At 47.2% G+C, this 27321-nt stretch overlaps 2 protein-coding genes across 2 annotated transcripts; both read left to right on the plus strand.

Moving 5' to 3' along the window:
• The first annotated feature begins 853 nt into the window (after positions 1-853).
• Positions 854-15718, plus strand: LOC135082415 (neurofilament heavy polypeptide-like). Its single transcript, XM_063977209.1, has 12 exons — positions 854-1134; positions 2909-3045; positions 9273-9363; positions 9936-10093; positions 11565-11727; positions 13882-14034; positions 14075-14215; positions 14256-14396; positions 14495-14599; positions 14779-14919; positions 14979-15077; positions 15556-15718. The coding sequence occupies exons 1-12, from the start codon at positions 1100-1102 to the stop codon at positions 15716-15718; spliced, it is 1527 nt and encodes a 508-aa protein (XP_063833279.1). The 5' UTR covers positions 854-1099.
• LOC135082416 (uncharacterized) lies at positions 14837-26718 on the plus strand. Its single transcript, XM_063977211.1, has 11 exons — positions 14837-14919; positions 15556-16617; positions 18244-18418; positions 19173-19548; positions 20973-21016; positions 21928-22054; positions 23712-23948; positions 24046-24162; positions 24260-24376; positions 24474-24590; positions 24688-26718. Exons 2-11 carry the CDS (start codon positions 16446-16448, stop codon positions 26671-26673), a joined length of 3468 nt encoding a protein of 1155 aa, XP_063833281.1. The 5' UTR covers positions 14837-14919; positions 15556-16445; the 3' UTR covers positions 26674-26718.
• Positions 26719-27321: the final 603 nt, after the last annotated feature.

The raw sequence follows: 27321 nt of genomic DNA on the forward strand, positions 1-27321 counted from the left end.
TTCCGGCTTTTCCAGTTGACCAAGAATTTTTCTAAAATTTTTCTGTGGATACTTGACCTCTATTTAGAAACATACTAAAAATTTATAAAAATTGACAAGGATAAAAAGTTTCAGGAGTATCTGGGTTAACCACGTCGTTCGACACAAATCGTGTTAGAAATTAGTGTTAAAGGCTACTGTGTGATATATTAACTTGTTAATGCTATATTATTTATAAAGAAAAATACAATCATAGTCATTGAAGGACTAGTTGTTAGTTTGAAGGAATATGTAGTCATTCAATGAATGTATTGGTTTTATAGTTATAAGATAGCTATGATAATAAAATAATTAAATATCTTTCATGTTTTTATTTTACAACTTCCCGTATTATAAAACGATACATAAAATTTTAGGAAGCTGCAGTCTCGATATTGCTGCTGTGCCCACCTCTGTGCCCAGAATGGCCCCTATTCCACATTACCGACATATCCCCACTGGTAGGGATACTAGGACTTTTTTCCACTTATAGCTACCGGTAGGGATATAATATTAAGGAGTCTTTTGCTATGCTCACTGCTCACCAAAGAATATATTTACTCTGACGAGCTGCTCACCCTAGAATTGTCTAGTGTGTGGTCTAGTGCCCACCCCAGAAAAGTCTCAAGATTAGTTTCCAGCCAGGTCTGGATGAAATTTTGTTGGGAAACCACCCAAAAACTGGTGACGAGTTTTGATGACCATGACCATTAACTCACGCTGACTGGCAGTTACTTATCAGCGTTTATTGCATAACGGTATATCTGCAACGTTATCGTTACTTCATTCCAAGTAACAGCTGTCAGGCACATCACTAAAATCTGAAAAAAGTTTTGCGGGATTCACCGAAACATTGTTTTGTGATAACAAAAATTAAATTAATGCTGGGTACCGAGTAAAAATGATAAACGATCAATAAAATATTGATTAGAGGGTAGACAGTGCGTGCTTTGTGTGTTCTATCGTAACGCGAAATGGCGTTCGTTCTCAGATAAAGCGGAAACTTCGGGCCTTACGCACAGTGCTTGTCTAAAGTTACAATATTTCATTGAAAGCAGATAGTTAAAGTTCTCAGTGAAAAATGGATGAATCCGAGACGAAGACTTGCACAAATTGGTAAGTTTCGTGTGCGAATTGTCTTGTAATGTTGTGTCAATAAATTCCTATTTTTATCGGCACACGTTAGTAGTTTATTTTTAGATAATGTAGAGCATTTGAGTTACAGCTGTTGTAGTTTGTTGAGCGGTTGTTTACCTCTCGTGGCCGATTGTTTGAAAAATTCGATATCACTTGGAAAGGCCGAGTTTCAGTTTTGCAATCTGGCTCAATCTACACTTGATTTTGTTATGAAAATTGTTGCTATGTCTACTTCATTCGCCTTGTATTCAACATGATAATTTCACGTAGCGCCTATTGCTCAACGACACGGCACAAGATTGGCACACAGTGTCTACTCTAGACTATTTAATTATAAATTAATCAAAAGCTGTTGTTACATTTTCAACTTTTCATTAAGAACTTGAATTTTAAAGCAATACCTTATCAAAAATAAAAAAAATTATGAGCCACTCATGTACCTACTTATTATATTATATTATTTTAATATAAATATGCCATGGTTATAATTTACTTTCCCAATTTTTATCAGTATGAAAAGTAGAAAATCTATTAACTTTCAAGGATGTAAACAAATTGAAATTATCTTGTCTTTTAGATTGGATCCAATTACAATAGTCATTGATTGATAAATTAAGCAAGTATGCCTTATTACACAAAACACTTCCTATGATTTAATATTTTTTTATCTGATTATTTAAATTTCTATAAAGATAAGTCTACAATATGCAAATTTTGTGCTATCCTAATTTATTTATCTATTCGTAAGGCACAGCTACAGAGAAAAAGCCAATAACAATACTTTTGACACAAAATCATTATACCAGGGGTGGCCAACTTGACTAGACATAAGATCTACTGTTTACTAATGAAACCCTGGGCGATTTATCACTTACATACTTCTTGAAATCTATCTATACTTATAATAAATCTGTAGAGAGGTCAATTCTGTACATGAAATATATTTTCAAAATAACTATCAGGGGGTGATTAGTGAACGATACTGATGCCAAAAATGCAATCAGTAAAATTTTTGTCTGTCTGTCTGTCTGTCTGTCTGTCTGTATGTTCCTTATAGAAACAAAAACTACTGGACGGATTTTAACGAAACTTGGTACAATTATTCTTCATACTCCTGGGCAGGTTATAGGATACTTAGGAATTCCCACGGGAATGGGCATTAGCGGGAAAATCCTTTTGTATGAAAAATCTAAACCGCTTAAGTTAGACGCTTGAAATTTGGCAAGCAGGTACCTTAGTAAACTTAAAGCTTAGTTATAACAGGATATTGCAAAATTCCTACGGGAACGGGAATTAGCGAGAAAAAATATTTGTATGAAAAAATCTAAGCCACGTAAGATAGACGCTTAAAATTTGGCATGCAGGTACCTTAGTAAATTTAAAGCTTAGTTACAACAGGATATAGCATAATTCTCACGGGAACGGGAGTTAGCGGGAAAAAACATTTGTATGAAAAAATCTAAACCGCGTAAGATAGATGAAGGGGGTAAAACGGGATCCACGCGTACGAAGTCGCGGGCGGCCGCTAGTCTTAAATAAAACAGCATAGTTTAGTACACAATCATGTAGTATTTTTTGCCTTGCCACGATCGTCTGGACTAATATTCGCGATCGACCAGTTGGCCACTTCTGCATTATACAATTTAAATCTAAGCACCGTTTACAGCCAGGACCAACATTTGGACCTGGTTTTGGCCTATGCGACATAATCTTCAATTTGTTATTGCCATGCTTGACACATGCTCTCTTGCAGCAAGCGCGAGATCCCAGCAGTGAACTACACCATCCACACGGTTCACTGTGCGCGTAACATCAAGATCTGCCCGGTGTGCAAGGAGCCGGTGCCGCAAGCAGAGCTGCAGCAGCATCATGAGAAAATGCACAAATTGTGTAAGGGAATGTGTTTTCAATTCAATTCAAATCAAATTTCAGTACTTAGGCCTTTTCCAGGGCATTTGTACATATTGAACTAGCAAGAGAGAGATTCTTCATTAAGATCAGTTTGTAATGGTTTCCAGTTTCTTATGATTCAATAAGGTTATCCCAAATATAACATGCCCTACCCTACTACCACTTCTGTATCGTCATTATTCTGGGGAGGCCTGACCCCTGACATGTCATGATACTGTTAGGTACGATGCTCATTGACCGGCGCGCGTCGAAGCGCACTTACACGGCCGTAAAGAAAATAGTATTTTATTAACAGTTCTTAGAGTCGTAATTTCTTACAACTGATTAAGTGACATTTCTGTCATTCATGTTCATCCGGATTGAAATGTCAGTTAATCAGTTGTAAAGCAACTACAACTCTAAGAACTGTTAATAAAATACTATTATTTGTTTAGTATCAATATCCGGAATCCATCATTGAGTTAGCACCTGTTTTTCTTACCTAAAGTCAGCGTTTTCGGTTCCTTTCCGATAGTGGCGCCCTCTGTAGTGTCGGTTTGGTACTACTTACTGGGCGCGCGAGCACCAGGTTGAGAGTTGAGACTCGTCATTATAGCGTTGTTTTTTGCGCCGTTCACAAGTCAGTTTAGTTTCACTTGCAAAAAACATTTTTCAAATTAGTTAAATTACCTACTATATTTTTGCAAATTATAAGTTCCTTTCCGAAAATATGGAGAACTCTTCTCCAACGGGAGTGAATGCCGATGAAGAAAGTACTCGATCGCGGAAACGTGATCGGTCGCCATCACGGAGTTCAGACAGCAGCGACTTATCCAGCGGCAGCAGCGAGTACCCGAGGAGAGCAAAGGCAAGGAAAGAAGACCAAACTGTGAGTTATGCACATTTTGAATTCTTATCACAACAAGTTGCTTTTTTAACAAATATGATTTCTAAAAGTACCGACGTTTTGAATGCTAAAAAAGACGATCATCAATCGGCGGCTGTTGATTCAAATTTGGACCTTAACTTACGCCGACCTTGCGAGAGTGCATCCCAAAATACAAAACTTAACCTGTCTGAACCGTGTACTATGGTTAAGGATCCGCTTTATGCACGTGCAAACGAAAAATACGTTAAAAAATTGAGGGATTTGCAACGATTCGCGAGTGATGATTGGTATGCAGTTCGATTCGCGGATACTCAGAAAAAATATCTGGCCACCCCCGGCTTTGTGGAGTTAAGCGTTAACGATTCTCTAAAACGGTTTGAGTCGGCTATGTTACGTGAAGATCCTCGTTCATATTTGTACGAACGCTCTTTTGCCGGGTTGACGCACGCGTTGCTTTTACAAAAAGAAGAATTGCATAAGACGTTACAAGCGGTAGTTGATTGGGCCAATGAGTGCAAGGAGACATTGACTCCTAATACATTGTTCGATAAAATAGAATCATCCTTTTCGAAAGACTCGTCGTACAGTAAAGTAACCGATGATATATTACAAATAGTATGCGGTAGGCGTGCAGATTTCATTACTTCGAGAAGAGATACATTGCTGCGTCAAATACCAGAGGATTATCATAGAGATGTTTTGTACAAGATTCCACCCAGTGAGGAAACATTATTTAATGATGAGTTAGTTCAAAACTACCTCCAAAAAATTGGAGGGGCGGATAAATTGTTTACTTCACTGCAACCGACAGCTCGAGTGCAATCAAAGGATAATTTCTATCAGAATCAGAAGCCATCAACAAGTAAACAAACAGATGACGCTACTTTTCGTCGAACTAATTCCTCGAAAAAACACGCACCTCGGCAACCAAATCGAAAACGCCAAGATAAGCAGGAAAACAATAGGCAGAAGGGTAAAAAGTCGCGATCTCACACTTCCTATAAAAATAAACGTCGCGAATGACTATCGGGTATTTCAAGGCGGCTGTCTAAAACAATTTCAAACTGTCTGGAGCAACTTGGGGGCACCAGAGCAAATATGCAAATTACTAAATGGGGTACGCATTCCGTTCATTCTAAAACCACCACTAATATTTCCAAATTCCATTGCAATGCAGAAGTAAAGAACCAAAACTTCGCACGATATGACTATCCAGATACAAAATATGTTAGAATCAGAAATTCTCGAACCGGCAGAACAAAGTCCCAGCTATCTTTCAACCTTTTTCCTGGTACCCAAGCCAGACGGCAGCCATCGCCCGATCTTCAACTTAAAACAGTTGAACAAATTCGTTGTAACAAAACCATTCCAATTATTCAGCCATTTTCGTGTACCAACTTTTTTACACCCCCAAGATTGGATGGCGAAAATAGACCTGAGCCAGGCGTACTTCCACATTCCCATTGCGCCACAACATCGGCCCTTCCTGAGACTAAATTATCATCACGATCTGAATCGCCACCAACTGCTTCAGATGACGTGTTTGCCGTTCGGACTAGCATCGGCCCCAAGAACGTTCGCTACCGTAACCAATTGGGTCGCCGAGCTACGTCACGGCATCAGGTGTGTAGTGTACTTAGACGATTTTCTGTTGGCAAACCAATCGCAACAGAAATTACACGACAACATTGCAACAACGATACATATCATGCAATTGCTGGGCTGGAAAGTAAATTACGAAAAGTCTGTTCTGACTCCGACTCAATGCCTCGAGTTTCTCGGCATAACATGGGACACAAAACGCAACGCAAAGTCCCTGTCGGAGTCGAAGTGCCTATCGCTTCGCAAAGCACTTCACGAACAGCTCAAAACAGGCAAGTGGTCCCTAAAACAGTATCAAACGCTAATGGGGAGACTAAACTTTGCCACTTTCGTAACCAAAAGAGGGCGTCTTCACTGCAGAACGCTACAATGCTACAGTCGTCAGTTGTCAAAGGCTCATCCTCACCGACGAGTGAGCATTCCGCAGCCAGTTCAAGCAGAGATAGAGTGGTGGCACAATGCGATTGGAGCAACCATGCCGATACATATGAGCGCTGTGACCCATCTATTGACGACAGACGCGTCCGACATCGGTTGGGGTGCTCAGATCAACGACCACTTCATTACGGGTACATGGACAAAACCGCAAATGTCATGGCATGCAAACAGAAAAGAAATGTTCGCCGTATACGCAGCAATTCAGCACGAACAACATCACCTGCAAAACACGCAAATTCTTCTTCAGACAGACAACCGAACAGTAATGTCGTACATCAACAAAGAAGGCGGCACGAAATCAAAGAAACTTCTAGAACAAATTCGCCAACTTCTAGCACTTTTGGACAAACTAAACGTGCATCTTCATGCTCAGTACTTTCCCGGAAGATTCAACGTAGAGGTGGATGCTCTCGCACGCCAGAAAGCTTGTCCCGAGTGGCATCTCACTGCATCAGCGACGGAAAAAATATTTCAAATGTGGGGCGTACCAGAGATAGATCTGTTTGCGTCAAAGACGGCTCATGTGATACCGAGATACGTCTCGATGGATGTGCACGATCACCAAGCACAACATCACAACGCGTTCTGTCACCAGTGGCATTACAATCTCGCATGGCTCTTTCCGCCCCCGAATCTGATTCCGAGAGTTCTAAGTCATCTAAATCAAGCCAGCGGGAAGTACATTCTAATCGCACCGAAATGGAACAAAGTATTTTGGCAAGTCGATGTACACTCTCGAGCTCTACGGCCGGCTTATCGAATTCCAGACCTAGCTCGAGCCCTAATAGACACGCGAACAGGAATGCACCCGCCGAAGATTCAAGATCTACACTTAGAAGCATGGTTGATTTCGGGTGGAAAGACATGTTGACAGAGTGGACTGATCAAGAACAAAATCTACTGATGTCAGGCTGGCGGGCTTCTACGCTTAACACTTATAAACCAGCATGGGCAAGATGGAAGAAGTGGTGCAGTTCAAATTCCATAGATTTTAGATACTCTAATGCAGATCAAGTTGCTCGTTACCTTGCATATTTACATTGTGACGTAGGTCTAGCTTATAAAACTATATTAGTGCATAAATCTGTAATTGCGACTTTTACTCATTTAAATTCTAACGTAGATCTTTCTTCAAATTTCTTCATAAAACATATGTTGAAGGCAATATCAGTGGCTCGTACTAAACCTCAAAAGCCACCTATTTGGAATCCTAAATCGTTATTGCAGTATTTATGTACATATAACCCAGACGAAAACAATCTTTACCAAGTTTCTAAACACACTGCTACCTTATTATTACTAGCCTCTGGTCGAAGAGTTCACGACCTTACCCTATTACGCATCGATAGCGACAGTTTAATTGATGAACAAAATAGTATTGTTATGTGGCCAGCTTTTGGGTCCAAAACTGACAATTCAAATCACCGCCAGTCAGGCTGGAGGCTCAGAAAACATCCTGATAAAAATCTAAATGTTATTTTTTGGATTAGAAAATTATTGGAGTTGTCTTTAAATCGTAGGCAAAATATAAATAACTTGTTTATAACAACCCGGGGTGAGACTAAGCCAGCTACTAGAACAATAATCGGTGGCTGGGTAAAATCTCTGTTAAAAGATGCAAATATTGAAGCTACTCCCGGTTCGGTACGTTCGGCAGTAGCCTCTTTAAATTGGTTAGAAAATTTTCCTATAGATAAAATCCTTGCTACGGGTAATTGGAAAACTGTACATACATTCCAAAATTATTATCAAAGAGAGTTAATTAATCAAAATCCAAGTGCTATCGAATCAGTATCTTTATCGAATTATTTTGAGGCAGTCAATGAGTAATATTTTTTTTTATGTTGTGTTCTATTATTGTTTTTTGATTTATGAAAATCAAAATAGTATAAAATAAAAGTTTATTAACTACAACTAATCTCATTCTATTCTTACACATTTATAGCGTCAATAACTTTGTTATTGGCACCAGGTGATAACAAACACATCACTCAATGATGGATTCCGGATATTGATACTAAACAAATAATAGAGAGTTTTACCAAAAAATAAAACTTACCTATTATTTTTTATTCAATATCCGGAATCCAGGTAAGGTCTACCTTGTGCATCATGAGTGCCATAATGACGAGTCTCAACCTGGTGCTCGCGCGCCCAGTAAGTAGTACCAAACCGACACTACAGAGGGCGCCACTATCGGAAAGGAACCGAAAACGCTGACTTTAGGTAAGAAAAACAGGTGCTAACTCAATGATGGATTCCGGATATTGAATAAAAAATAATAGGTAAGTTTTATTTTTTGGTAAAACTCTCTATTTTCTTTACGGCCGTGTAAGTGCGCTCCGACGCGCTCCTCCGCGCGCCGGTCAATGGGCATCGTACCTCAGGGGTAGCTCATGAGTGAGTACTATCAACTATCATCTTAGAATCAGTAGCCCAACATCCTGGTGTCCACCAGACCATTCTAGGCAGGGGCGTAGCTACTAAGGGGCAAGGTGACAAATGCCCATTAGTAGCTAAAAAAGGTAGCATGACATTTTAACAATATTTTTCCATTTTAATAATTCATTAATTCTATCTTTATTTTATAATTATCGAAACATTTAATAATGACATTTCCACCAAACTCAATGTGTACATTAATTTCTTTTGAAACTATTAAGATCGTCGTTCTGTCTCCTTCCTAAAGTTGCTGTGCCCTAACTGGGTCCACATTGTATAACTGCCTAAATTGTAAGACCTAATGTGAATGCTAATGTGGTTATGACGAAAAGAATCCACCCCATCTGCTTATAGTTTTTGAGGACTGATCGCATGATTAAACCATAAAACAAAAAAAAATAAAAAAAATGTGGTTATGCAATAAACGATTGAGTATTGAGTAAGGTGGGGCAGTGCCCCGGGGCCACCAAGCTCAGGTGGTACCCGAATCCTTACCAGAAAATCTCAATTGAACTGAACCGTGAAAATTTCTCCCATTTTTAAAATAAATAGAGAGAAATTCGAAAGTATTAGGAGTAAGTAAGCTTAAATGTCAATAAACTTGATAAAACCTAACCAGTTTAGATTGCAGTGGGGCCCATTTTTTTTATTTGCCCCAGGGCCCTTGGTTACCTAGCTACGCCACTGATTGTAAGGTGGGCACTAGACCATTCAGAGGTGGGCAGGGCCCACACGGTCCCCCTGCTGTATACACGCTACGGGTCTATTGGTGATGAGTAGAAATAGTGGAAGAAACTCAGTCATCTAGTTTTGAGGTGTTTAATTTCCAGGTGCTAACTTAAACTATTGTCGGCAGTGCCCTGCAAGAAGTGTGGCGAAAGCGTCTGCGGAACAGACCTGGAGGACCACATCAGGGATTCCTGTGCGCACACCATCAAGTCTTGCAGGTGAGGACGTAATTCGAGGTTAGCTATTGAAAATCTGCTCACTTTTCAGGGCTAGAATTTAAGAAGCGAATTTTTTTTAAAAGAAGTGTGTCTTCAGTGCCTTTTTCGGATGCGGAATTCGGCACGCGTCCGGATCTGCGGGGTTACTCCGAAAAACGTTATCCGAACTTTCGAATGTTGCTATCCCTCTTACGCAAAGCGATATGCCAGCGCGAGCGACGGTAACAGATAGACCCGAAACGGATAGACTACGTAAACGGTGTTTCGGAGTAGCCCGCTGGTTCTCATTTCATTATTTCGTATATCGTTTTTCTATTACGCGGGCTACACGCACGCGGAACGCGGATTGGCTGCGGGCACACAATCCAAAATCTTTGTCCTGCGTGCAACCAGCAGCGTGATTTTACACGCAAGATTTTACAGACCAGATCCGTACGCGTATCGAAATCCGCATCACAGGAATAAAGCACTCAGTGTAGGTTTACGGTAGACATAATATGTATTGTTTCTTTTTAGGTTTTGCTATCAACTATTGCTACGGTCGATAGACATGTCTGTTTACTTTCTTCTAGATTTTGCGAGCTAGAGCTGCCCCGGCGGGAATTACCAGCGCACGAGGGCTACTGCGGAGCTCGCACCGAGCAATGCCCCGACTGCCGCGAGTGGGTCATGATCAAGTACCGGCAGCTGCACCGTGACTCCAACCACGGCTTCCTGCGCCTCGACGACGGTAAGCCGGGGCCTGACTACCCTCACCGTGCGGGGCCTGACTACCCTCACCCGCGAGTGTCATGCTCAAGTACCGCCAGCTGCACCGCGACTCCAACCACGGCTTCCTGCGCCTCGACGACGGTAAGCCGGGGCCTGACTACCCTCACCCGCGAGTGTCATGCTCAAGTACCGCCAGCTGCACCGCGACTCCAACCACGGCTTCCTGCGCCTCGACGACGGTAAGCCGGGGCCTGACTACCCTCACCCGCGAGTGTCATGCTCAAGTACCGCCAGCTGCACCGCGACTCCAACCACGGCTTCCTGCGCCTCGACGACGGTAAGCTGGGGCCTGACTACCCTCACCGTGCGGGGCCTGACTACCCTCACCCGCGAGTGGGTCATGCTCAAGTACCGCCAGCTGCACCGCGATTCCAACCACGGCTTCCTGCGCCTCGACGACGGTAAGCCGGGGCCTGACTACCCTCACCGTGCGGGGCCTGACTACCCTCACCCGCGAGTGTCATGCTCAAGTACCGCCAGCTGCACCGCGACTCCAACCACGGCTTCCTGCGCCTCGACGACGGTAAGCCGGGGCCTGACTACCCTCACCGTGCGGGGCCTGACTACCCTCACCCGCGAGTGTCATGCTCAAGTACCGCCAGCTGCACCGTGACTCCAACCACGGCTTCCTGCGCCTCGACGACGGTAAGCCGGGGCCTGACTACCCTCACCGTGCGGGGCCTGACTACCCTCACCGTGCGGGGCCTGACTACCCTCACCCGCGAGTGGGTCATGCTCAAGTACCGCCAGCTGCACCGCGATTCCAACCACGGCTTCCTGCGCCTCGACGACGGTAAGCCGGGGCCTGACTACCCTCACCGTGCGGGGCCTGACTACCCTCACCCGCGAGTGTCATGCTCAAGTACCGCCAGCTGCACCGCGACTCCAACCACGGTTTCCTGCGCCTCGACGACGGTAGGATGGGGTCTGACTGGGTTGTAGGATTACAAGCGACGGAATCCTTCCCTTTTGCAACCCTGCTGACTGTAATTACAACGTCCTACGTGGTAATAATCATGCCAAGTAATGCTCAAATTGGTCATTTCATTTCTGCATTGCCGAATGTGTCCCCTACACGTCGCGTCGTGACGTGAGCTGTATTCGCGCTCAATGAGCGTTTTCGGTGTTTGAGTGTATCATAAAGGCAACCGTTGCTATTGATCTATGATTCACCCCCCTAGGGGGATGAAATGTGGGTCCAAAGCTTAGCGAGCGAAGCCGTAGACAAAAGCTATTTAACCTTCTTATCCTACTAAACGCTATACGCGACATACGACGTCAGCGTCAAATCTTCCTATCGCGTCTAAACGCCGACGTCAAGTTCTTAAAGGAGACTACAACACTACATTTTTATAGTAAGCATTGTGACACGGCCTACGGCGTTTATAGGAAGCCACAGCCTTAGTTACAGCATTGCAATATAATTCCAGACCCAGTGCCCGTCCCTGCAGAGTCGACCAAGCTGCCCCGCGTTCCTAGGCTGAGCCCGCCGGCGGCTACTAATGGCGCCTCCACCAGCGCGGCTGCTAGCGGCACCAATGGAGTCCTCAAGAACTTCAATGTGACTCAAGAGCGGCCTAGGACGGAGAACAGGTAAGTTCAATACTTTCAGACCCAGTGACCGTCCCTGCGGAATCGGCCAAGCTGCCCCTTGTCCCGAGGCTGAGCCCTCCAGCCACTAACGGAGCCTCCACCAGTTCAGCCGCTAATGGGACCAACGGTGTCCTCAAGAACATCAACGTGACTCAAGAGAGGCCTAGGACGGAGAATAGGTAAGTTCAACAATGTCAGACCCAGTGTCCGTCCCTGCCGAGCCGGCCAAGCTGCCCCGCGTCCCGAGGCTGAGCCCACCGGCGGCTACTAATGGCGCCTCCACCAGCGCAGCTGCTAGCGGCACCAATGGAGTCCTCAAGAACATCAACGTGACTCGAGAGAGGCCTAGGACGGAGAACAGGTAAGATCAACAATTCCAGACCCAGTGCCTGTCCCTATCATAAAGTTATTATTCCTTCGGAATTGAGCAACAACCACAAGTTGTAAAACGAAACCGATTTTGGATGACACACTGGTGACACATTGGTGTGTCAGTGGTTGCAAAAAATGGTTTTGTTTGACTCTTTTTATCACACAGTGTTGCTGCTAGTGACATCTCGCTCGCTTAGATTTTATTGCCCTATTCCGCTAGGTATAATAACTTTATGGTCCCTGCCGAGTCGGCCAAGCTGCCCCGCGTTCCGAGGCTGAGCGCGCCGGCCACCAACAGAGCCTCAACTAGCGCGGCTGCTAACGGCACCAATGGAGTCCTCAAGAACATCAACGTGACTCAAGAGAGGCCTAGGACGGAGAATAGGTAAGTTCAACAATCCCAGGCCCAGTGCCGGTCCCTGCGGAGCCGGCCAAGCTGCCCCGCGTCCCGAGGCTGAGCCCTCCGGCGGCTATTAATGGCGCCTCCACCAGCGCGGCTGCTAGCGGCACCAATGGAGTCCTCAAGAACATCAACGTGACTCAAGAGCGGCCTAGGACGGAGAATAGGTAAGTTCAACAATTCCAGGCCCAATGCCATCCCTACCGAGGCTGAGCCCCCCGGCGGCTACTAATGGGGCCTCCACCAGCGCGGCTGCTAGCGGCACCAATGGCGTCCTCAAGAACATCAACGTGACGCAGGAGCGGCCTAGGACGGAGAACAGGTAAGTTCAACAATTCCAGACCCAGTGCCCGTCATTACCATAAAGTTATTATTCCTTCGGAATAGAGCAACTACCACAAGCTGTCAAACGAAACTGATTTTGGATGACACACTGGTGACACATTGGTGTGTCAGTGGTTGCAAAAAATGGTTTTGTTTGATTCTTTTTATCACACAGTGTTGCTGCTAGTGACATCTCGCTCGCTTAGTTTTTATTGCTCTATTCCGCTAGGTATAATAACTTTATGGTCCCTGCCGAGCCGGCCAAGCTGCCTCACGTCCCGAGGCTGAGTCCAACAGCCACCAACGCGGCCTCCACTAGTTCAGCCTCTAATGGCACCAATGGGGTCCTCAAGAATATCAACGTGACGCAGGAGCGGCCTAGGACGGAGAACAGGTAAGTCAACAATGTCAGACCCAGTGCCCGGCCCTAGTCAACCAAGCTGCCTCATGTTCCGAGGCTGAGTTCGACAGCCACCAATGCGGCATCCACTAGTTCAGCCTCAAATGGCTCCAACGGGGTACTGAAGAACATCAACGTGACGCAGGAGCGGCCTAGGACGGAGAACAGGTAATGCCAGTTAATAGTGTTAGCTATGTTCCAATTGCCAGACAGTTACTAGATTATTTCGTAAAAACGATTGGATGCTTTGAAGAACACTTACAACTAGGAGTGTCAGTTTATTCCAGTCTCTAATCCCGTGATAGATTAGTTGTTACTATCTGCAAGTTCGAAGAAAAAGCAGACCCCTATTGTCTCCCATCAAAATATGCGTTACCATATAGCAATACTACTGTTTTAGCTAAAATTTGTTCTTTGACGGAGTTCAGAGGGTTTGCTTACTTGATATTGATATTGTTGCGATCCTATATCGTTTAATCAGAAGCAAAAGCTTAGATTGCTTCAAGATCATACCCACCAATCCCCATTTCTCTAGAAATAAGATTCGCATGATCCCTAAGCATGTTAGATCAGCTAAGCTTGTCTAAAAGGTTCACAGGTGCCTCTTAGGTCTTTCGATTGTATAAAAATAAAGTCAAATATCATGTTCCTCCAACAGCCGGCCCCGCCCAGGGACCAGTACCAGTACCAGTTCGGAGCCCATAGCGGGCGGGTCGCGTGCCCCCGACGCGAGGCTGCCGCTCAAGAGGACCAACGACCAGCCGCAGATCAACACCAACGTGTCTGACGCTGAGAAGGTCAAGAAGGAGCTGTGAGTAGCCCATAGTTAATAAGATATGTTCCTCCAATAGCCGGGCCCGTACGGGGTCTAGCTTGGGGCCCGTAGCGGGCGGGTCGCGTGCCCCCGACGCGAGGCTGCCGCTCAAGAGGACCAACGACCAGCCGCAGATCAACACCAACGTGTCTGACGCTGAGAAGGTCAAAAAGGAGCTGTGAGTAGCCCATAGTTAATAAGATATGTTCCTCCAATAGCCGGCCCCGTACGGGGTCTAGCTTGGGGCCCGTAGCGGGCGGGTCGCGGGCCCCCGACGCGAGGCTGCCGCTCAAGAGGACCAACGACCAGCCGCAGATCAACACCAACGTGTCTGACGCTGAGAAGGTCAAGAAGGAGCTGTGAGTAGCCCACAGTTAATAAGATATGTTCCTCCAATAGCCGGCCCCGTACGGGGTCTAGCTTGGAGCCCGTACGGGGTCTAGCTTGGGGCCCGTAGCGGGCGGGTCCCGTCCCCCGACGCGAGGCTGCCGCTCAAGAGGACCAACGACCAGCCGCAGATCAACACCTACGTGTCTGACGCTGAGAAGGTCAAGAGGAAGCTGTGAGTAGCCCACAGTTAATAAGGGCCTGATATTAGAGGAGCTTATCTAATATCAGGCCCCATACGGGGTCCAGTTCAGACCTCGTAGCAGCCGACTAGCCGCAGATCAACACCAATGCATCTGACGCTGAGAAGGTCAAAAAGGACCTATGAGTAGCCAAGATATGTTCCTTCAATAGCCGGCCCCGTACGGGGTCTAGCTTGGGGCCCGTAAAGGGCGGGTCTCGGGCGCCTAATGCGAGGCTGCCGCTCAAGAGGACCAACGACCAGCCGCAGATCAACACCAACGTGTCTGACGCTGAGAAGGTCAAGAAGGAGCTGTGAGTATTAAGAGCTAATAAGATGTGTTCCTTCAATAGCAGGCCTCATATGGGTGTAGCTTGGAGCCTGAGGCTCAGAAGCTGCCGCTCAAGAGGACCAACGCCCAGCCACAGATCAACACCAATGTGTCTGATGCTGAGAAGGTCAAGAAGAAGCTGTGAGTAACCTTGACTTTCGTTTATTCATATCTAAGGCTGTTGGAGCAGAAAAGTTCTTGAGCGGTAACCACGGACCGAAAAACTTAAGCTTGAGCCAAACCAAAGCGTTCAGCCTGCGCCCCTGATAGCGCAATCTGATCGCCACCGCTGCGTGCAGACTTTCCACCGGCCGCCGCAGCCAATCAAAGGACGCGTCTATGATGAACACGTTGCACAAGTTGTACATGATATTTGATCGTTATCTTGCACACCATTGCGGACACAGGCTAAACGCCTTGGTTTGGCTGAGACTTCTTACTCAGTGGACCGATATTTTGGTGAAGGTTGCGGAAAGTATCTGCGGGCAGCGCAGAACTAATCGTCGCTGTGGAAACCCTTGTGCTGGGGACATCTTTCAGTAGAATCGAATGAGATTATGCATTAGCAACACTCATTCTTTTGTGAATACGCCCTTCAAGCCATGTTTTGTATCCACAGGGGCATGTCCCGGGGCGCCGTGAAGAAGCGTCAGGCGCCGCAACCGCCGGCGCCGGAGCCGCGCCGCGACCGCGCCTACTACAGCGCCATGCGGCGCCAGCAGGACGAGGAGCGCGCGCGCCGCGAGCAGAGCGCCGTCAACGCGGCGCAAGGTGAGGCCTGATGCGGCGCCGGGTACAAGCGGCGCCGGACACAAGCGGCGCCGGACACAAGCGGCGCCGGGTACAAGCGGCGCCGGAGCCGCGCCGCGACCGCGCCTACTACAGCGCCATGCGGCGCCAGCAGGACGAGGAGCGCGCGCGCCGCGAGCAGAGCGCCGTCAACGCGGCGCAAGGTGAGGCCTGATGCGGCGCCGGGTACAAGCGGCGCCGGACACAAGCGGCGCCGGACACAAGCGGCGCCGGGTACAAGCGGCGCCGGAGCCGCGCCGCGACCGCGCCTACTACAGCGCCATGCGGCGCCAGCAGGACGAGGAGCGCGCGCGCCGCGAGCAGAGCGCCGTCAACGCGGCGCAAGGTGAGGCCTGATGCGGCGCCGGGTACAAGCGGCGCCGGACACAAGCGGCGCCGGACACAAGCGGCGCCGGGTACAAGCGGCGCCGGAGCCGCGCCGCGACCGCGCCTACTACAGCGCCATGCGGCGCCAGCAGGACGAGGAGCGCGCGCGCCGCGAGCAGAGCGCCGTCAACGCGGCGCAAGGTGAGGCCTGATGCGGCGCCGGGTACAAGCGGCGCCGGACACAAGCGGCGCCGGACACAAGCGGCGCCGGGTACAAGCGGCGCCGGAGCCGCGCCGCGACCGCGCCTACTACAGCGCCATGCGGCGCCAGCAGGACGAGGAGCGCGCGCGCCGCGAGCAGAGCGCCGTCAACGCGGCGCAAGGTGAGGCCTGATGCGGCGCCGGGTACAAGCGGCGCCGGACACAAGCGGCGCCGGACACAAGCGGCGCCGGGTACAAGCGGCGCCGGAGCCGCGCCGCGACCGCGCCTACTACAGCGCCATGCGGCGCCAGCAGGACGAGGAGCGCGCGCGCCGCGAGCAGAGCGCCGTCAACGCGGCGCAAGGTGAGGCCTGATGCGGCGCCGGACACAAGCGGCGCCGGACACAAGCGGCGCCGGACACAAGCGGCGCCGGACACAAGCGGCGCCGGACACAAGCGGCGCCGGACACAAGCGGCGCCGGACACAAGCGGCGCCGGGCACAAGCGGCGCCGGACACAAGCGGCGCCGGGTACAAGCGGCGCCGGGTACAAGCGGCGCCGGATACAAGCGGCGCCGGACACAAGCGGCGCCGGGTACAAGCGGCGCCGGATACAAGCGGCGCCGGACACAAGCGGCGCCGGATACAAGCGGCGCCGATACAAGCGGCCGCGACCGCGCCTACTACACCAGCAGGACGAGGAGCGCGCGCGCCGCGAGTAGAGCGCCGTCATACTCATCTATAGTCTGGTCCGGGAGCACGTAGAATTTTGTCCAATGACCCCAAGCTACCCATCCTTATCGCTCGCGCGTAATTATATTGCTGTCGCGACTGTGCGACGGGCGCCCGCAGTGACTGTGCGAGCGCGACAGCAACATAATTACGCGCGAGCGATAAGGATGGGTAGCTTGGGGTCATTGGACAAAATTCTACGTGCTCACGGACCAGACTTTAGCCGTGTAGCATGTAATGTATCAGATACTGTATCAAGTGAGTACATAGGCACAAGCCCGCTGCTCGCTGCTCGCGCGTGGTTCGCAGGGAGATCGCAGCGACCCGCCGACTGGCGGTATCACTGCGAGCACAAAGGCGGCTCGCAGTAGGATCCAGGAGCTCGCAGCCAGATACGCGATGACCGTGGACGAGCCGTACTCACTTGAAGGTTGGTTACGTTACATGCTACGTTACGTGCTACATGGCAGGTACCTACCCTGCTACAACGCCATTCAGCGCTATCAACGTTGCGCAAGGTATAGAGCCATCCACTCGGTCGCGCCCCACCATTCTTCCGCGAATGTTTGAGTGTTATCGGTACACGCTAAATCAACCAAGAGTGCACACGCACACTACAATAATGACGCTCGGATTGCCGGATCAAACTCGCTGCGTCTGACGGTATTGTACCTTTACTACAAGTTTCATGAAAGAATATGATGACCAACTTTTTGAGAAACTAGACTCGACTAAGTCCCTGCCCTTTTTATTGATTTCAAGGCAAGAATAATTCTTGATTTTGTTTTACAATCCTCTTTATTTACATAGATACTAGTGTTACAGTACCCGGCATTAAATATTGTACATCGACCTTTGGAAAGAGATTCGATTAATTTCGGCTCGTAGAGCGTTATCTCTGTCGCACACTACCTATACGATTGACAAAACGTCATTGACAAAACATTATTCAATGAAAATATTGTCCGAACCTTTAGTATTTCTCTGTGACAAATACTTTAACACATTGTGAACCACTTTTCTTTCACGACTATAAAAAGTTTTTAGCAATTTAATTCACAAAATCAATTGCACACATTTAAATTATAGTTTGTTTACACTTTGACAAAACGTCATTGTCAGTCGTCGTTCAAGTGCGACAGTGATAACGCTCTACGAAACCGAAATTAGCCGATTGTCTCTTTCTAAAGTTCGATGTGCAATATTTATCGCCGGGTATTGTACTACTATCGAGATTCCAATCAACGTCTCCATTCCAGGTCTCCCTCCAGTCCTAAGCCCGGCCGCCAAGCTGGAGCGGCTCCGCAGGATGGATGCCCTGGCCGCCGGCATGAGCTCGCAGGAGCCCCGCCAACGCCCTTATCCCTCATTGTGCCCGCGGGACCACAATTTCAGCAACATGACGCCTATGAGCGCCGACGAGTTCCTGCAGAGGTCAGTACTCGACTGTCTAGTGTCAGAGTAAATACAAATGAGTAGGTCATCTTTATAGAAACGCACCGAGCGCGGTTTGTATGTGAGCGCGCCGCATACGTATTGGCGCGCTCGGGCGTTTCTATGAAGATGACCTACTCATTTGTATTTACTCTGCCTATACGTATGCGGCGCGCACGCACACACTGACAAAATTTAGCGTGGATTAGCGGTGAGGTGCGCTGAATTTTGTCAGTGTGTACGTGCGCGACGCATACGTATTGGCGCGCTCACATACAAACCGCGCTCGGTGCGTTTCTATGAAGATGACCTACTCATTTGTATTTACTCTGGTAGTGTGGACGCCCCGCCGCCGGTATGAGGACCCTACGCCCCGCGCCCTATATGTGTGAGATTAAGTGTCTATGAGTTCAACTATAGTCTGGTCTGTGAGCACGTAGAATTTTGTCCAATGACCCCAAGCTACCCATCCTTATCGCTCGCGGGTAATTATGTCGCTATCGCGCTCGCACACTCACTGCGGGTGCCATTCGCACAGTCGCGACAGCAATATAATTACGCGCGAGCGATAAGGATGGGTAGCTTGGGGTCATTGGACAAAATTCTACGTGCTCACAGACCGGGCTTTAGTGCGTAACTTTTCATTAATAAGGGGGTACTTGTTTTATTTTTTTAATTAAACAGGGTAGCCCTTGTTACATAATTAAAAGCTGGTTCCTTCACAATAAATATTCTACTTATCTCTTTAATCCAGGGTCTCATCGCTCAATCTTGAACCGATACCCGAACCACCGGCGGCGGCTCCAGACTTGATAGCGGAAGGCAACCACTGGCAACCGCGACCACCAGCCAGGCTCAGAGGCAGCGGGGACCGAAGCTGGGGAAGCAACGGGGACCGAAGCTCCGGAAGCAACGGGGACCGGAGCTCGGGTAGCAACGGGGACCGAAGCACCCGAAGCAACGGGGACCGTAGCATGCGAAGCAATGGGGACCGAAACTTGCGAAGCAATGGGGACCGGAGCTCTCGAAACAACGGGGACTTGGGAAACAATGAGAATGATGCGAGGGTAGGCGACCGTTTCAACGAAATCAAGTTTTCCCTTATGGCGCTGCGACGAGGGCTCAATGAGGTATTTTTTCTCATAATTTATTTATTCATTGCATCATGTAGTACATTGGTTGTTAAATTGTAGGTGTCTTAAAGCTAAACATGAACCCTGCTTGGGCATTGCAACGTCAATTTAGTCTATCCAATATAGCTTGATTAGAATGACGGCTGTCAAACGAATGTGACTAGTGCTGGGTATGTTTCGTACGGTTCACATAGATGTATCGATAAGTTTTCGAAAAAAATGATATAAAAAATGCACCCAATTTTTCTTCATATCTTTATTCATAAAAATGACAATTATGATTTAAATTTAAAGACAGTAAAATTTAAAATTCATGTCAAGGGTGTATTATCATCAGTGTTCTTCAGTGGTGTTTTCCTCTCGCTAGAGGGCGGTGGGCATCTCTTCTAGAGCAACGGTGCTATGAATACCCAAAAAATTACCGGTGATTGATTTCCGATGTTTGATTATTTAAGAATGAAATGTTTTTTGGATTTTAATAGTGAACATTTAGAAAAACGTATAACTTGACTTAAATATGTAAAAAAATTAGTTAGAAAAATTTTTTGTTAAATATGTTAAAAAATTAGTTTTAATTTAATATGACATTTGTCGATATGTCCCAACACTAACATTTTTGTAACTCGAGATAACCTTGTAGAGACGTCGTTAATACTCTAGCTTGATTTTTATAATTTCGAATTACTACTTATTGGAGTAATTTAACGCTGCATTTACACGAAATTAAAATTTTTATTGGAAGCACTGTCGTCGAAAATATTGTTTGTAGGTCAGACGTGAATTATTTCTTGTCCGCCAATATTTAGCTCTCATTGATCGCTACTACAAAGTTATGTCGTTACTTTTGATGGCAGCTGTCATTCTAATCAAGCTATATTGGATAGACAGGCATTAGTTACATAATATTACAATAATGTATAAACCATCTGGCATAATCTATACTTTTGTTAGCCCCAGAATGTTTCCAAAACAAAATAAATTTCATTCAAGTCTCAAACTCTTTTTAGTTCTCAATGAAAAGTAAAACTTTATTTTTAGTTGTTTTGAAATCATCGAGCAGTCAATCGGGTGGGCGAATTTGTGACGTCATTGGTACTATTTTCATAGGAAATCCGTGGGTGAATCGCGTTTTGACAGCTCTAATGGACACTAGCCCATGTTAACATGGGCATATAAATGGTATGGTGAAGTCAGAAATTTGATATCATCATTATAATTTTTTTAATTTTCATATAAAATACATTTTATAAAATCCGATTTGTATGAAAATTAAAATAATTAAAATGAAGATATCAATTTTCTGACTTCACCATACCATTTATATGGCCATGTTAACATGGGCTAGTGTCGGCTCATATACCCATTTACCTAACACCCTGTATATAGATTCTTCAAGAACATTTTCTGTTTTTTCGTTTCAGGTCACTGCTCCTTACAATGCCAATGTTTGGAATGAAGAAGAATTGTAAGTTTTTTTCATCGATAGTGCAAATGTTTTCATTGTTCTTTTTATTGCTTGATGCCGCGCCAAACATTGGTACAAAAGATCAGATAATTCAGATACAAAAGATCCAAACATACAATTTGGCCTATAGATGTAGCTTTCAATTTAGATGTTTCGTGCTGGACGTTTGCCGTGCGTTTGCAAGACCACACACGGTATATTATTGTATGACAACTGCGTCGGAATAAAATTATCAATTACCAAAAGTTAGTTAAGCCATTCGCGTTAGTTCAACAGCTGCGAACTTGTCCTATGTTCCTCTGATTTTTTTATGCATAACAACAAGGCAGGTATTTGACCACAATCGCATCGATTAATTTCGTTGCGGGTCCAATGACAGTTTCTTTCCTCCAGGGCAAACTTGACCGTCACTGGTTATGTTTTGATTAGTGATGCAACGAATACTACTTTTACGAATACGAATAGTAAATCTACTATTCGGCGAATACGAATACGAATATCTCTACATAGTCATGAAATACTCATAAATTTAACTCTTTTTATCATGGTTAATGTTTTAGTAATTAAAATGTACAAATGGCATTTTTTTTGTATTGTATCAGTTTACTTTGTAACTAATCACAAAACAAAAGAATACTTGTACAATCGACCTGCTATTGACTGTCAAATTCCGGAAGAGAACTTGCTTACTACTTTGTTACATACTGACTGGGGGTTTCCTGTCATGTCGTTGTTGTGGCTATAGTATTCGGAGACACACATGTGTGTGACCAAAAAAGTAGGTATTCGTATTCGTAATTATTATTTCTTCGTTGCATCACTAGTTATAATTGGCGGTCAAGCTGTAGATTTTGCCTACATAAGATTTGCAGCGGTGGGAATAATTCCTTAACCCATTCGCGTTGTCGCAGGAACAACCGGCGGCACTCGTCTTCCTCGAGCGCGGACTCGAACTCGAACTCCAACGAGGAGGCGGTCCGCCTGCCCTGCGAGTTCTGCGCGCGTCCTGTACCGCTCGAAGACTTGGTCGTGCATCAGGTGCGTGGATGTGATTGGCGGTGTGCAGCGCCATCTAGTCCTGAACTTATTAGACTATACAGGTGGAAACGTTAAGTGATCTCACTCGATTATTTCTAAACTATACAAGATATCGAAAAACTTATTACTGATTCTGAAAGTGCTTCACAAGCTCTTTTAAACGGTACCAATAATAGGTTACAGAATAAACTGGATCTATCCGAAAATTCAATTTTTCCAGCTTCCATACATTTAGTAAAATCACATAATATTAAAAACTATACAAGATATTCAAAAATTGGTTACTGATCCTGAAAGTGCTTCACGAGCTCTATCCAACGGTACCAATAATAGGTTACAAAATAAACTGGATCCATTCGAAAATTCAATGTTTCCAGCTTCCATACATTTAGTACAGCCACAGTCATGGCACTCATGTCTTGTTAATATTATAGCAAGTAAAGCCTAAAACCAATGTTTTCCAAGAATAATTTTAAATAAGAATGCAATTTACGAGTTCATTTTAAGTGTTTATTATTTAATAAAAAAAAAATACTTCTATTATTGTTTGGCTGGCATACATTTAGTATGGAGGCTGAAAACATTAAATTTTCGGATAGATCCAGTTAATTCTGTAACCTAATATTAGTACCGTGGTTAGAGCTCGTGAAGCACTTTCAGGATCAGTAACCTGTTTCTCGATATCTTGTATAGTTTAGAAATAATCGAATGAGATCACTTATCGTTTCCACCCTGTAGATTAAGTCCGTTTCGCTGTTGCGCTCGCACACTCACTGCGGGCGCCCGTCGCACAGTCGCAACAGCAATATAATTACGCGCGAGCGATAAGGATGGGTAGCTTGGGGTCATTGGACAAAATTCTACGTGCTCACGGAGAGCATGTAAACAACGAGCAGCCGGTCCGCCTGCCCTGCGAGTTCTGCGCGCGGCTTCTTTTTTGCCTAGCCCATTCCCATTTTATTTGGGGTTGGCCCTCCATAATCATGCGTCTCCAGGCGGCTCGGTCTTGGGTCACACGTCGGCCTTAGCACTGCCAAATAACAGGAAAGGGAGAGGACGCCTACAGACTGGCCACCTGGTAGTCCACCGTGGCCAAGGACTTGGACCCAAATAAATGTTTCGACAATCTAGGACAGATTGTCCTGTTGCTGCAGAACGAGGATAACCGACCTCGAGTAGTTATGGGAAATGGCTCGGACAAAGAAGAAGCTATAATTATTTATCCCTAAACTGGGCTAAACTTAATTTAGTATAGGTCGCACAACGTAAGTTAAAGGTGAACAATACACTGATGTAATATTTGAATAGGGCATTTGATTGCAGTGAAATTATAAGATCAAATTGTTGATGACTTACAGCAAACTTCTTTTAAACCATTTTACAAAATCAAACAATACTTATTCAATTTTAACCAGTATATTATTATTTTATCAAACCAGTGGCACTTAAGAACGTCAAAACTAATTAAAATAAAACCAGGTTTACATGTCTCATTATCTTTTATCCTTCAAATAATTAAAATATTCTAATAAACAGATGTTGAGTTGTAAAAATACCTTGTAATCTAGTAATAAAGGCTTATATTATTATTATTATTATTAATAAACAGATGTATGCTTGTGTTGATCATCTCAACTCTTGTTCTTGCTTTTTGCAGACGGGCTGCCGCCCAGACTTAGCTCAGCTCAAACCCCGCTCACAAGGACGCGACGCCCGCTCACCGCGCTCACCGCGCTCACCCCGCTCACCCCGCGAGCCACGTGAGCCGCTGCGTGAGCGCAACCCTCGTCGCGAGCCACCCGCCTCCCTGCCGCCGCATCCCGACGACTTACCCGTCATCCCGTGCGAGTTCTGCACCGAGTCGCTGCCCGTGTACCTCATCAGCGAGCACCAGGTCAGTGGGACGGGGCCATGCAGCGAGACAGCACCCGACGACCTGACGTCATCCCGTGCGAGTGCTGCACCGAGTCGCTGCCCGTGTACCTCATCAGCGAGCACCAGGTCAGTGGGACGGGGCCATGCAGCGAGACAGCACCCGACGACCTGACGTCATCCCGTGCGAGTTCTGCACCGAGTCGCTGCCCGTGTACCTCATCAGCGAGCACCAGGTCAGTGGGACGGGGCCATGCAGCGAGACAGCACCCGACGACCTGACGTCATCCCGTGCGAGTGCTGCACCGAGTCGCTGCCCGTGTACCTCATCAGCGAGCACCAGGTCAGTGGCACAGGGCCATGCAGCGAGACAGCACCCGACGACCTGACGTCATCCCGTGCGAGTTCTGCACCGAGTCGCTGCCCGTGTACCTCATCAGCGAGCACCAGGTCAGTGGGACGGGGCCATGCAGCGAGACAGCACCCGACGACCTGACGTCATCCCGTGCGAGTTCTGCACCGAGTCGCTGCCCGTGTACCTCATCAGCGAGCACCAGGTCAGTGGGACGGGGCCATGCAGCGAGACAGCACCCGACGACCTGACGTCATCCCGTGCGAGTGCTGCACCGAGTCGCTGCCCGTGTACCTCATCAGCGAGCACCAGGTCAGTGGCACAGGGCCATGCAGCAAGACAGCACCCGACGACCTGACGTCATCCCGTGCGAGTTCTGCACCGAGTCGCTGCCCGTGTACCTCATCAGCGAGCACCAGGTCAGTGGCACAGGGCCATGCGAAGTAGTGTGCCATTGAAATCACGAGACGGCACTCAAAAATTCTCTGCTAAGCAGGACATACTCAAGCGTTGGGCAGAGCACTTTAATGATTTACTCAATGTTGATCGCGGAGCAGATCTCGACCACATTAGATCTATTCCCCATCTGCCGGTAGATATCAGCCTTGAGGAACCGCTGTCACTGGACGAAGTAAAAAAATCCATCAAAGAACAAAAGAAAAAGAAGGCAGTCGGCAATGATAACATTGCTGGGGAACTGCTTAAGTACGGAGGAGAGCAGCTACATCATATAATCTGGCAATTATTTCAGCGCTTTTGGGACGAAGAAAAAGTACCACCTGAGTTCAAAATGTCTCGCATACAGACACTCTATAAGAACAAAGGGGACCGTTCTGAATGCAATTCCTATAGGGGTATATCGCTGCTCTCTGTTCCTGGGAAGATATTCGCCAGAGTACTTCTCAACCGACTGTTACCCATTTCGGAGAAGTTGTTGCCAGAGACCCAGTTCGGGTTTCGTCCAGACAGGGGTACTTGCGAGGCTATATTTTCCATCCGCCAACTACAGGAAAAAAGTCGCGAACAAGGTCAGTCACTTTATTTGTGCTTCGTTGACTTGGAAAAAGCCTTTGACTGTGTGCCGCGAGAAGCCTTATGGACCGTACTGACAAAACTAGGATGTTCAGATAAATTTGTCCGTTTGATTCGACTGTTGCACGATGACATGACCTGTTGTGTAACATATAACGGAGATGAGTCAGAGTCATTTACAGTGACTTGCGGAGTCAAACAAGGGTGTGTGTTAGCCCCGACATTGTTTGCGCTCTATTTTGCAATGGCAGTCGGTGAAGTTTTAGAGCAAAATTCTTCTGGCATCAAGATACGTTTCCGAACAGATGGTGGAATATTCAATCTTGCTAGACTTAAAGCTCGCACTAGGGTCTCCCATGCGGTTATTACGGAGATTATGTACGCAGACGATCTGTGTTTTGTTGCCAACTCTCCTGAAGAACTTCAGCTCTTAATTACGAACCTCCATGAAGTCTGTTGTCGTTATGGTCTCAACATTAGTATTTCAAAAACCGAAGTTATGGCAATGGACTTCACTGGCGATGCAGAGCCGCTAAAAATTAGCATTGACAACTGCGTGCTGAAACAGGTGGAGAAGTTCAAGTACTTAGGCAGCACTATTACATCCAAGTGCGACATAGAAGGCGAAATAAACCACCGCATCAGTTCTGCGGCGGTTGCGTTCGGAAAACTTCGGTCTAAGGTGCTGCGTTCACATGATCTGAAGCTCTCTACTAAAATTTCAGTATATATGGCTGTAGTACTCCCAAACCTTCTGTACTCTTCGGAGACCTGGGTTTTGTACCGAAAGCATATCCGTACGCTAGACAGGTTTCACCTCAAATGCTTGCGAGACATTTTGAATATCAAATGGTCAGATCGTGTAAGAAACACTCAGGTACTTCGACGGGCGAATGTCTGCGGCATTGAGGCGTACCTGATGCGTCGGCAGCTTCGTTGGTGCGGTCACGTCTGGCGTATGGCGGACGAGAGGGTCGCGAAACGAATTTTCTTTTCTGAACTCCAGGACGGCAAGCGGAAACAAGGCGGCCAGTTCTTACGTTATAAGGATGTTCAGAAAAGACATATGAAGCGTTGCGACATCGACCCTCTAAAGTGGGAAAAAACTGCTAGCCACCGTCTGGAGTGGAGGCGCCTGGTGCGGAAAAAAGTTAACGACTTCGAAGAGCAGCGGAAATCTGATCTTGACTCGAAGCGCGATGCTCTTAAAGCCAGACCAGCAGCGGCTATCACCTACAACTACATCAACGGTGTCCTAACGTGTCGACATTGTTCGCGCACGTTTACCAACAAGATTGGCTACTGTAGCCATGTGAGGGCACATGATAGGGCAGCCCAGCGTAGCCCTCTTATTGCGGACTAAAGGAATTTTGTCGCAGTTACCGTAGCCGAAAGCGGCTTGGGAGTATATATATACCTCATCAGCGAGCACCAGGTCAGTGGCACAGGGCCATGCAGCGAGACAGCACCCGACGACCTGACGTCATCCCGTGCGAGTGCTGCACCGAGTCGCTGCCCGTGTACCTCATCAGCGAGCACCAGGTCAGTGGCACAGGGCCATGCAGCGAGACAGCACCCGACGACCTGACGTCATCCCGTGCGAGTTCTGCGCCGAGTCGCTGCCCGTGTACCTCATCAGCGAGCACCAGGTCAGTGGCACAGGGCCATGCAGCGAGACAGCACCCGACGACCTGACGTCATCCCGTGCGAGTGCTGCACCGAGTCGCTGCCCGTGTACCTCATCAGCGAGCACCAGGTCAGTGGCACAGGGCCATGCAGCGAGACAGCACCCGACGACCTGACGTCATCCCGTGCGAGTGCTGCACCGAGTCGCTGCCCGTGTACCTCATCAGCGAGCACCAGGTCAGTGGCACAGGGCCATGCAGCGAGACAGCACCCGACGACCTGACGTCATCCCGTGCGAGTGCTGCACCGAGTCGCTGCCCGTGTACCTCATCAGCGAGCACCAGGTCAGTGGCACAGGGCCATGCAGCGAGACAGCACCCGACGA

This window comes from Ostrinia nubilalis, chromosome 21, assembly GCF_963855985.1.
Source record: "Ostrinia nubilalis chromosome 21, ilOstNubi1.1, whole genome shotgun sequence".
In the NCBI taxonomy this organism is placed as follows: Eukaryota; Metazoa; Arthropoda; class Insecta; order Lepidoptera; family Crambidae; genus Ostrinia; species Ostrinia nubilalis.

Coding starts and splice junctions, on each gene's coding strand:
- LOC135082415 (XM_063977209.1), top strand. CDS start 1,100: ATGGATGAATCCGAGACGAAGACTTGCACAAATTG. Junction 1,135..2,908: donor ACGAAGACTTGCACAAATTG/GTAAGTTTCGTG, acceptor GCTCTCTTGCAG/CAAGCGCGAGATCCCAGCAG. Junction 11,728..13,881: donor CGGCCTAGGACGGAGAACAG/GTAAGTTCAATA, acceptor TTCCTCCAACAG/CCGGCCCCGCCCAGGGACCA.
- LOC135082416 (XM_063977211.1), top strand. CDS start 16,446: ATGCGGCGCCGGGTACAAGCGGCGCCGGACACAAGCGGCGCCGGACAC. Junction 16,618..18,243: donor CGCCGTCAACGCGGCGCAAG/GTGAGGCCTGAT, acceptor TCTCCATTCCAG/GTCTCCCTCCAGTCCTAAGC. Junction 21,017..21,927: donor GTTTGGAATGAAGAAGAATT/GTAAGTTTTTTT, acceptor GCGTTGTCGCAG/GAACAACCGGCGGCACTCGT.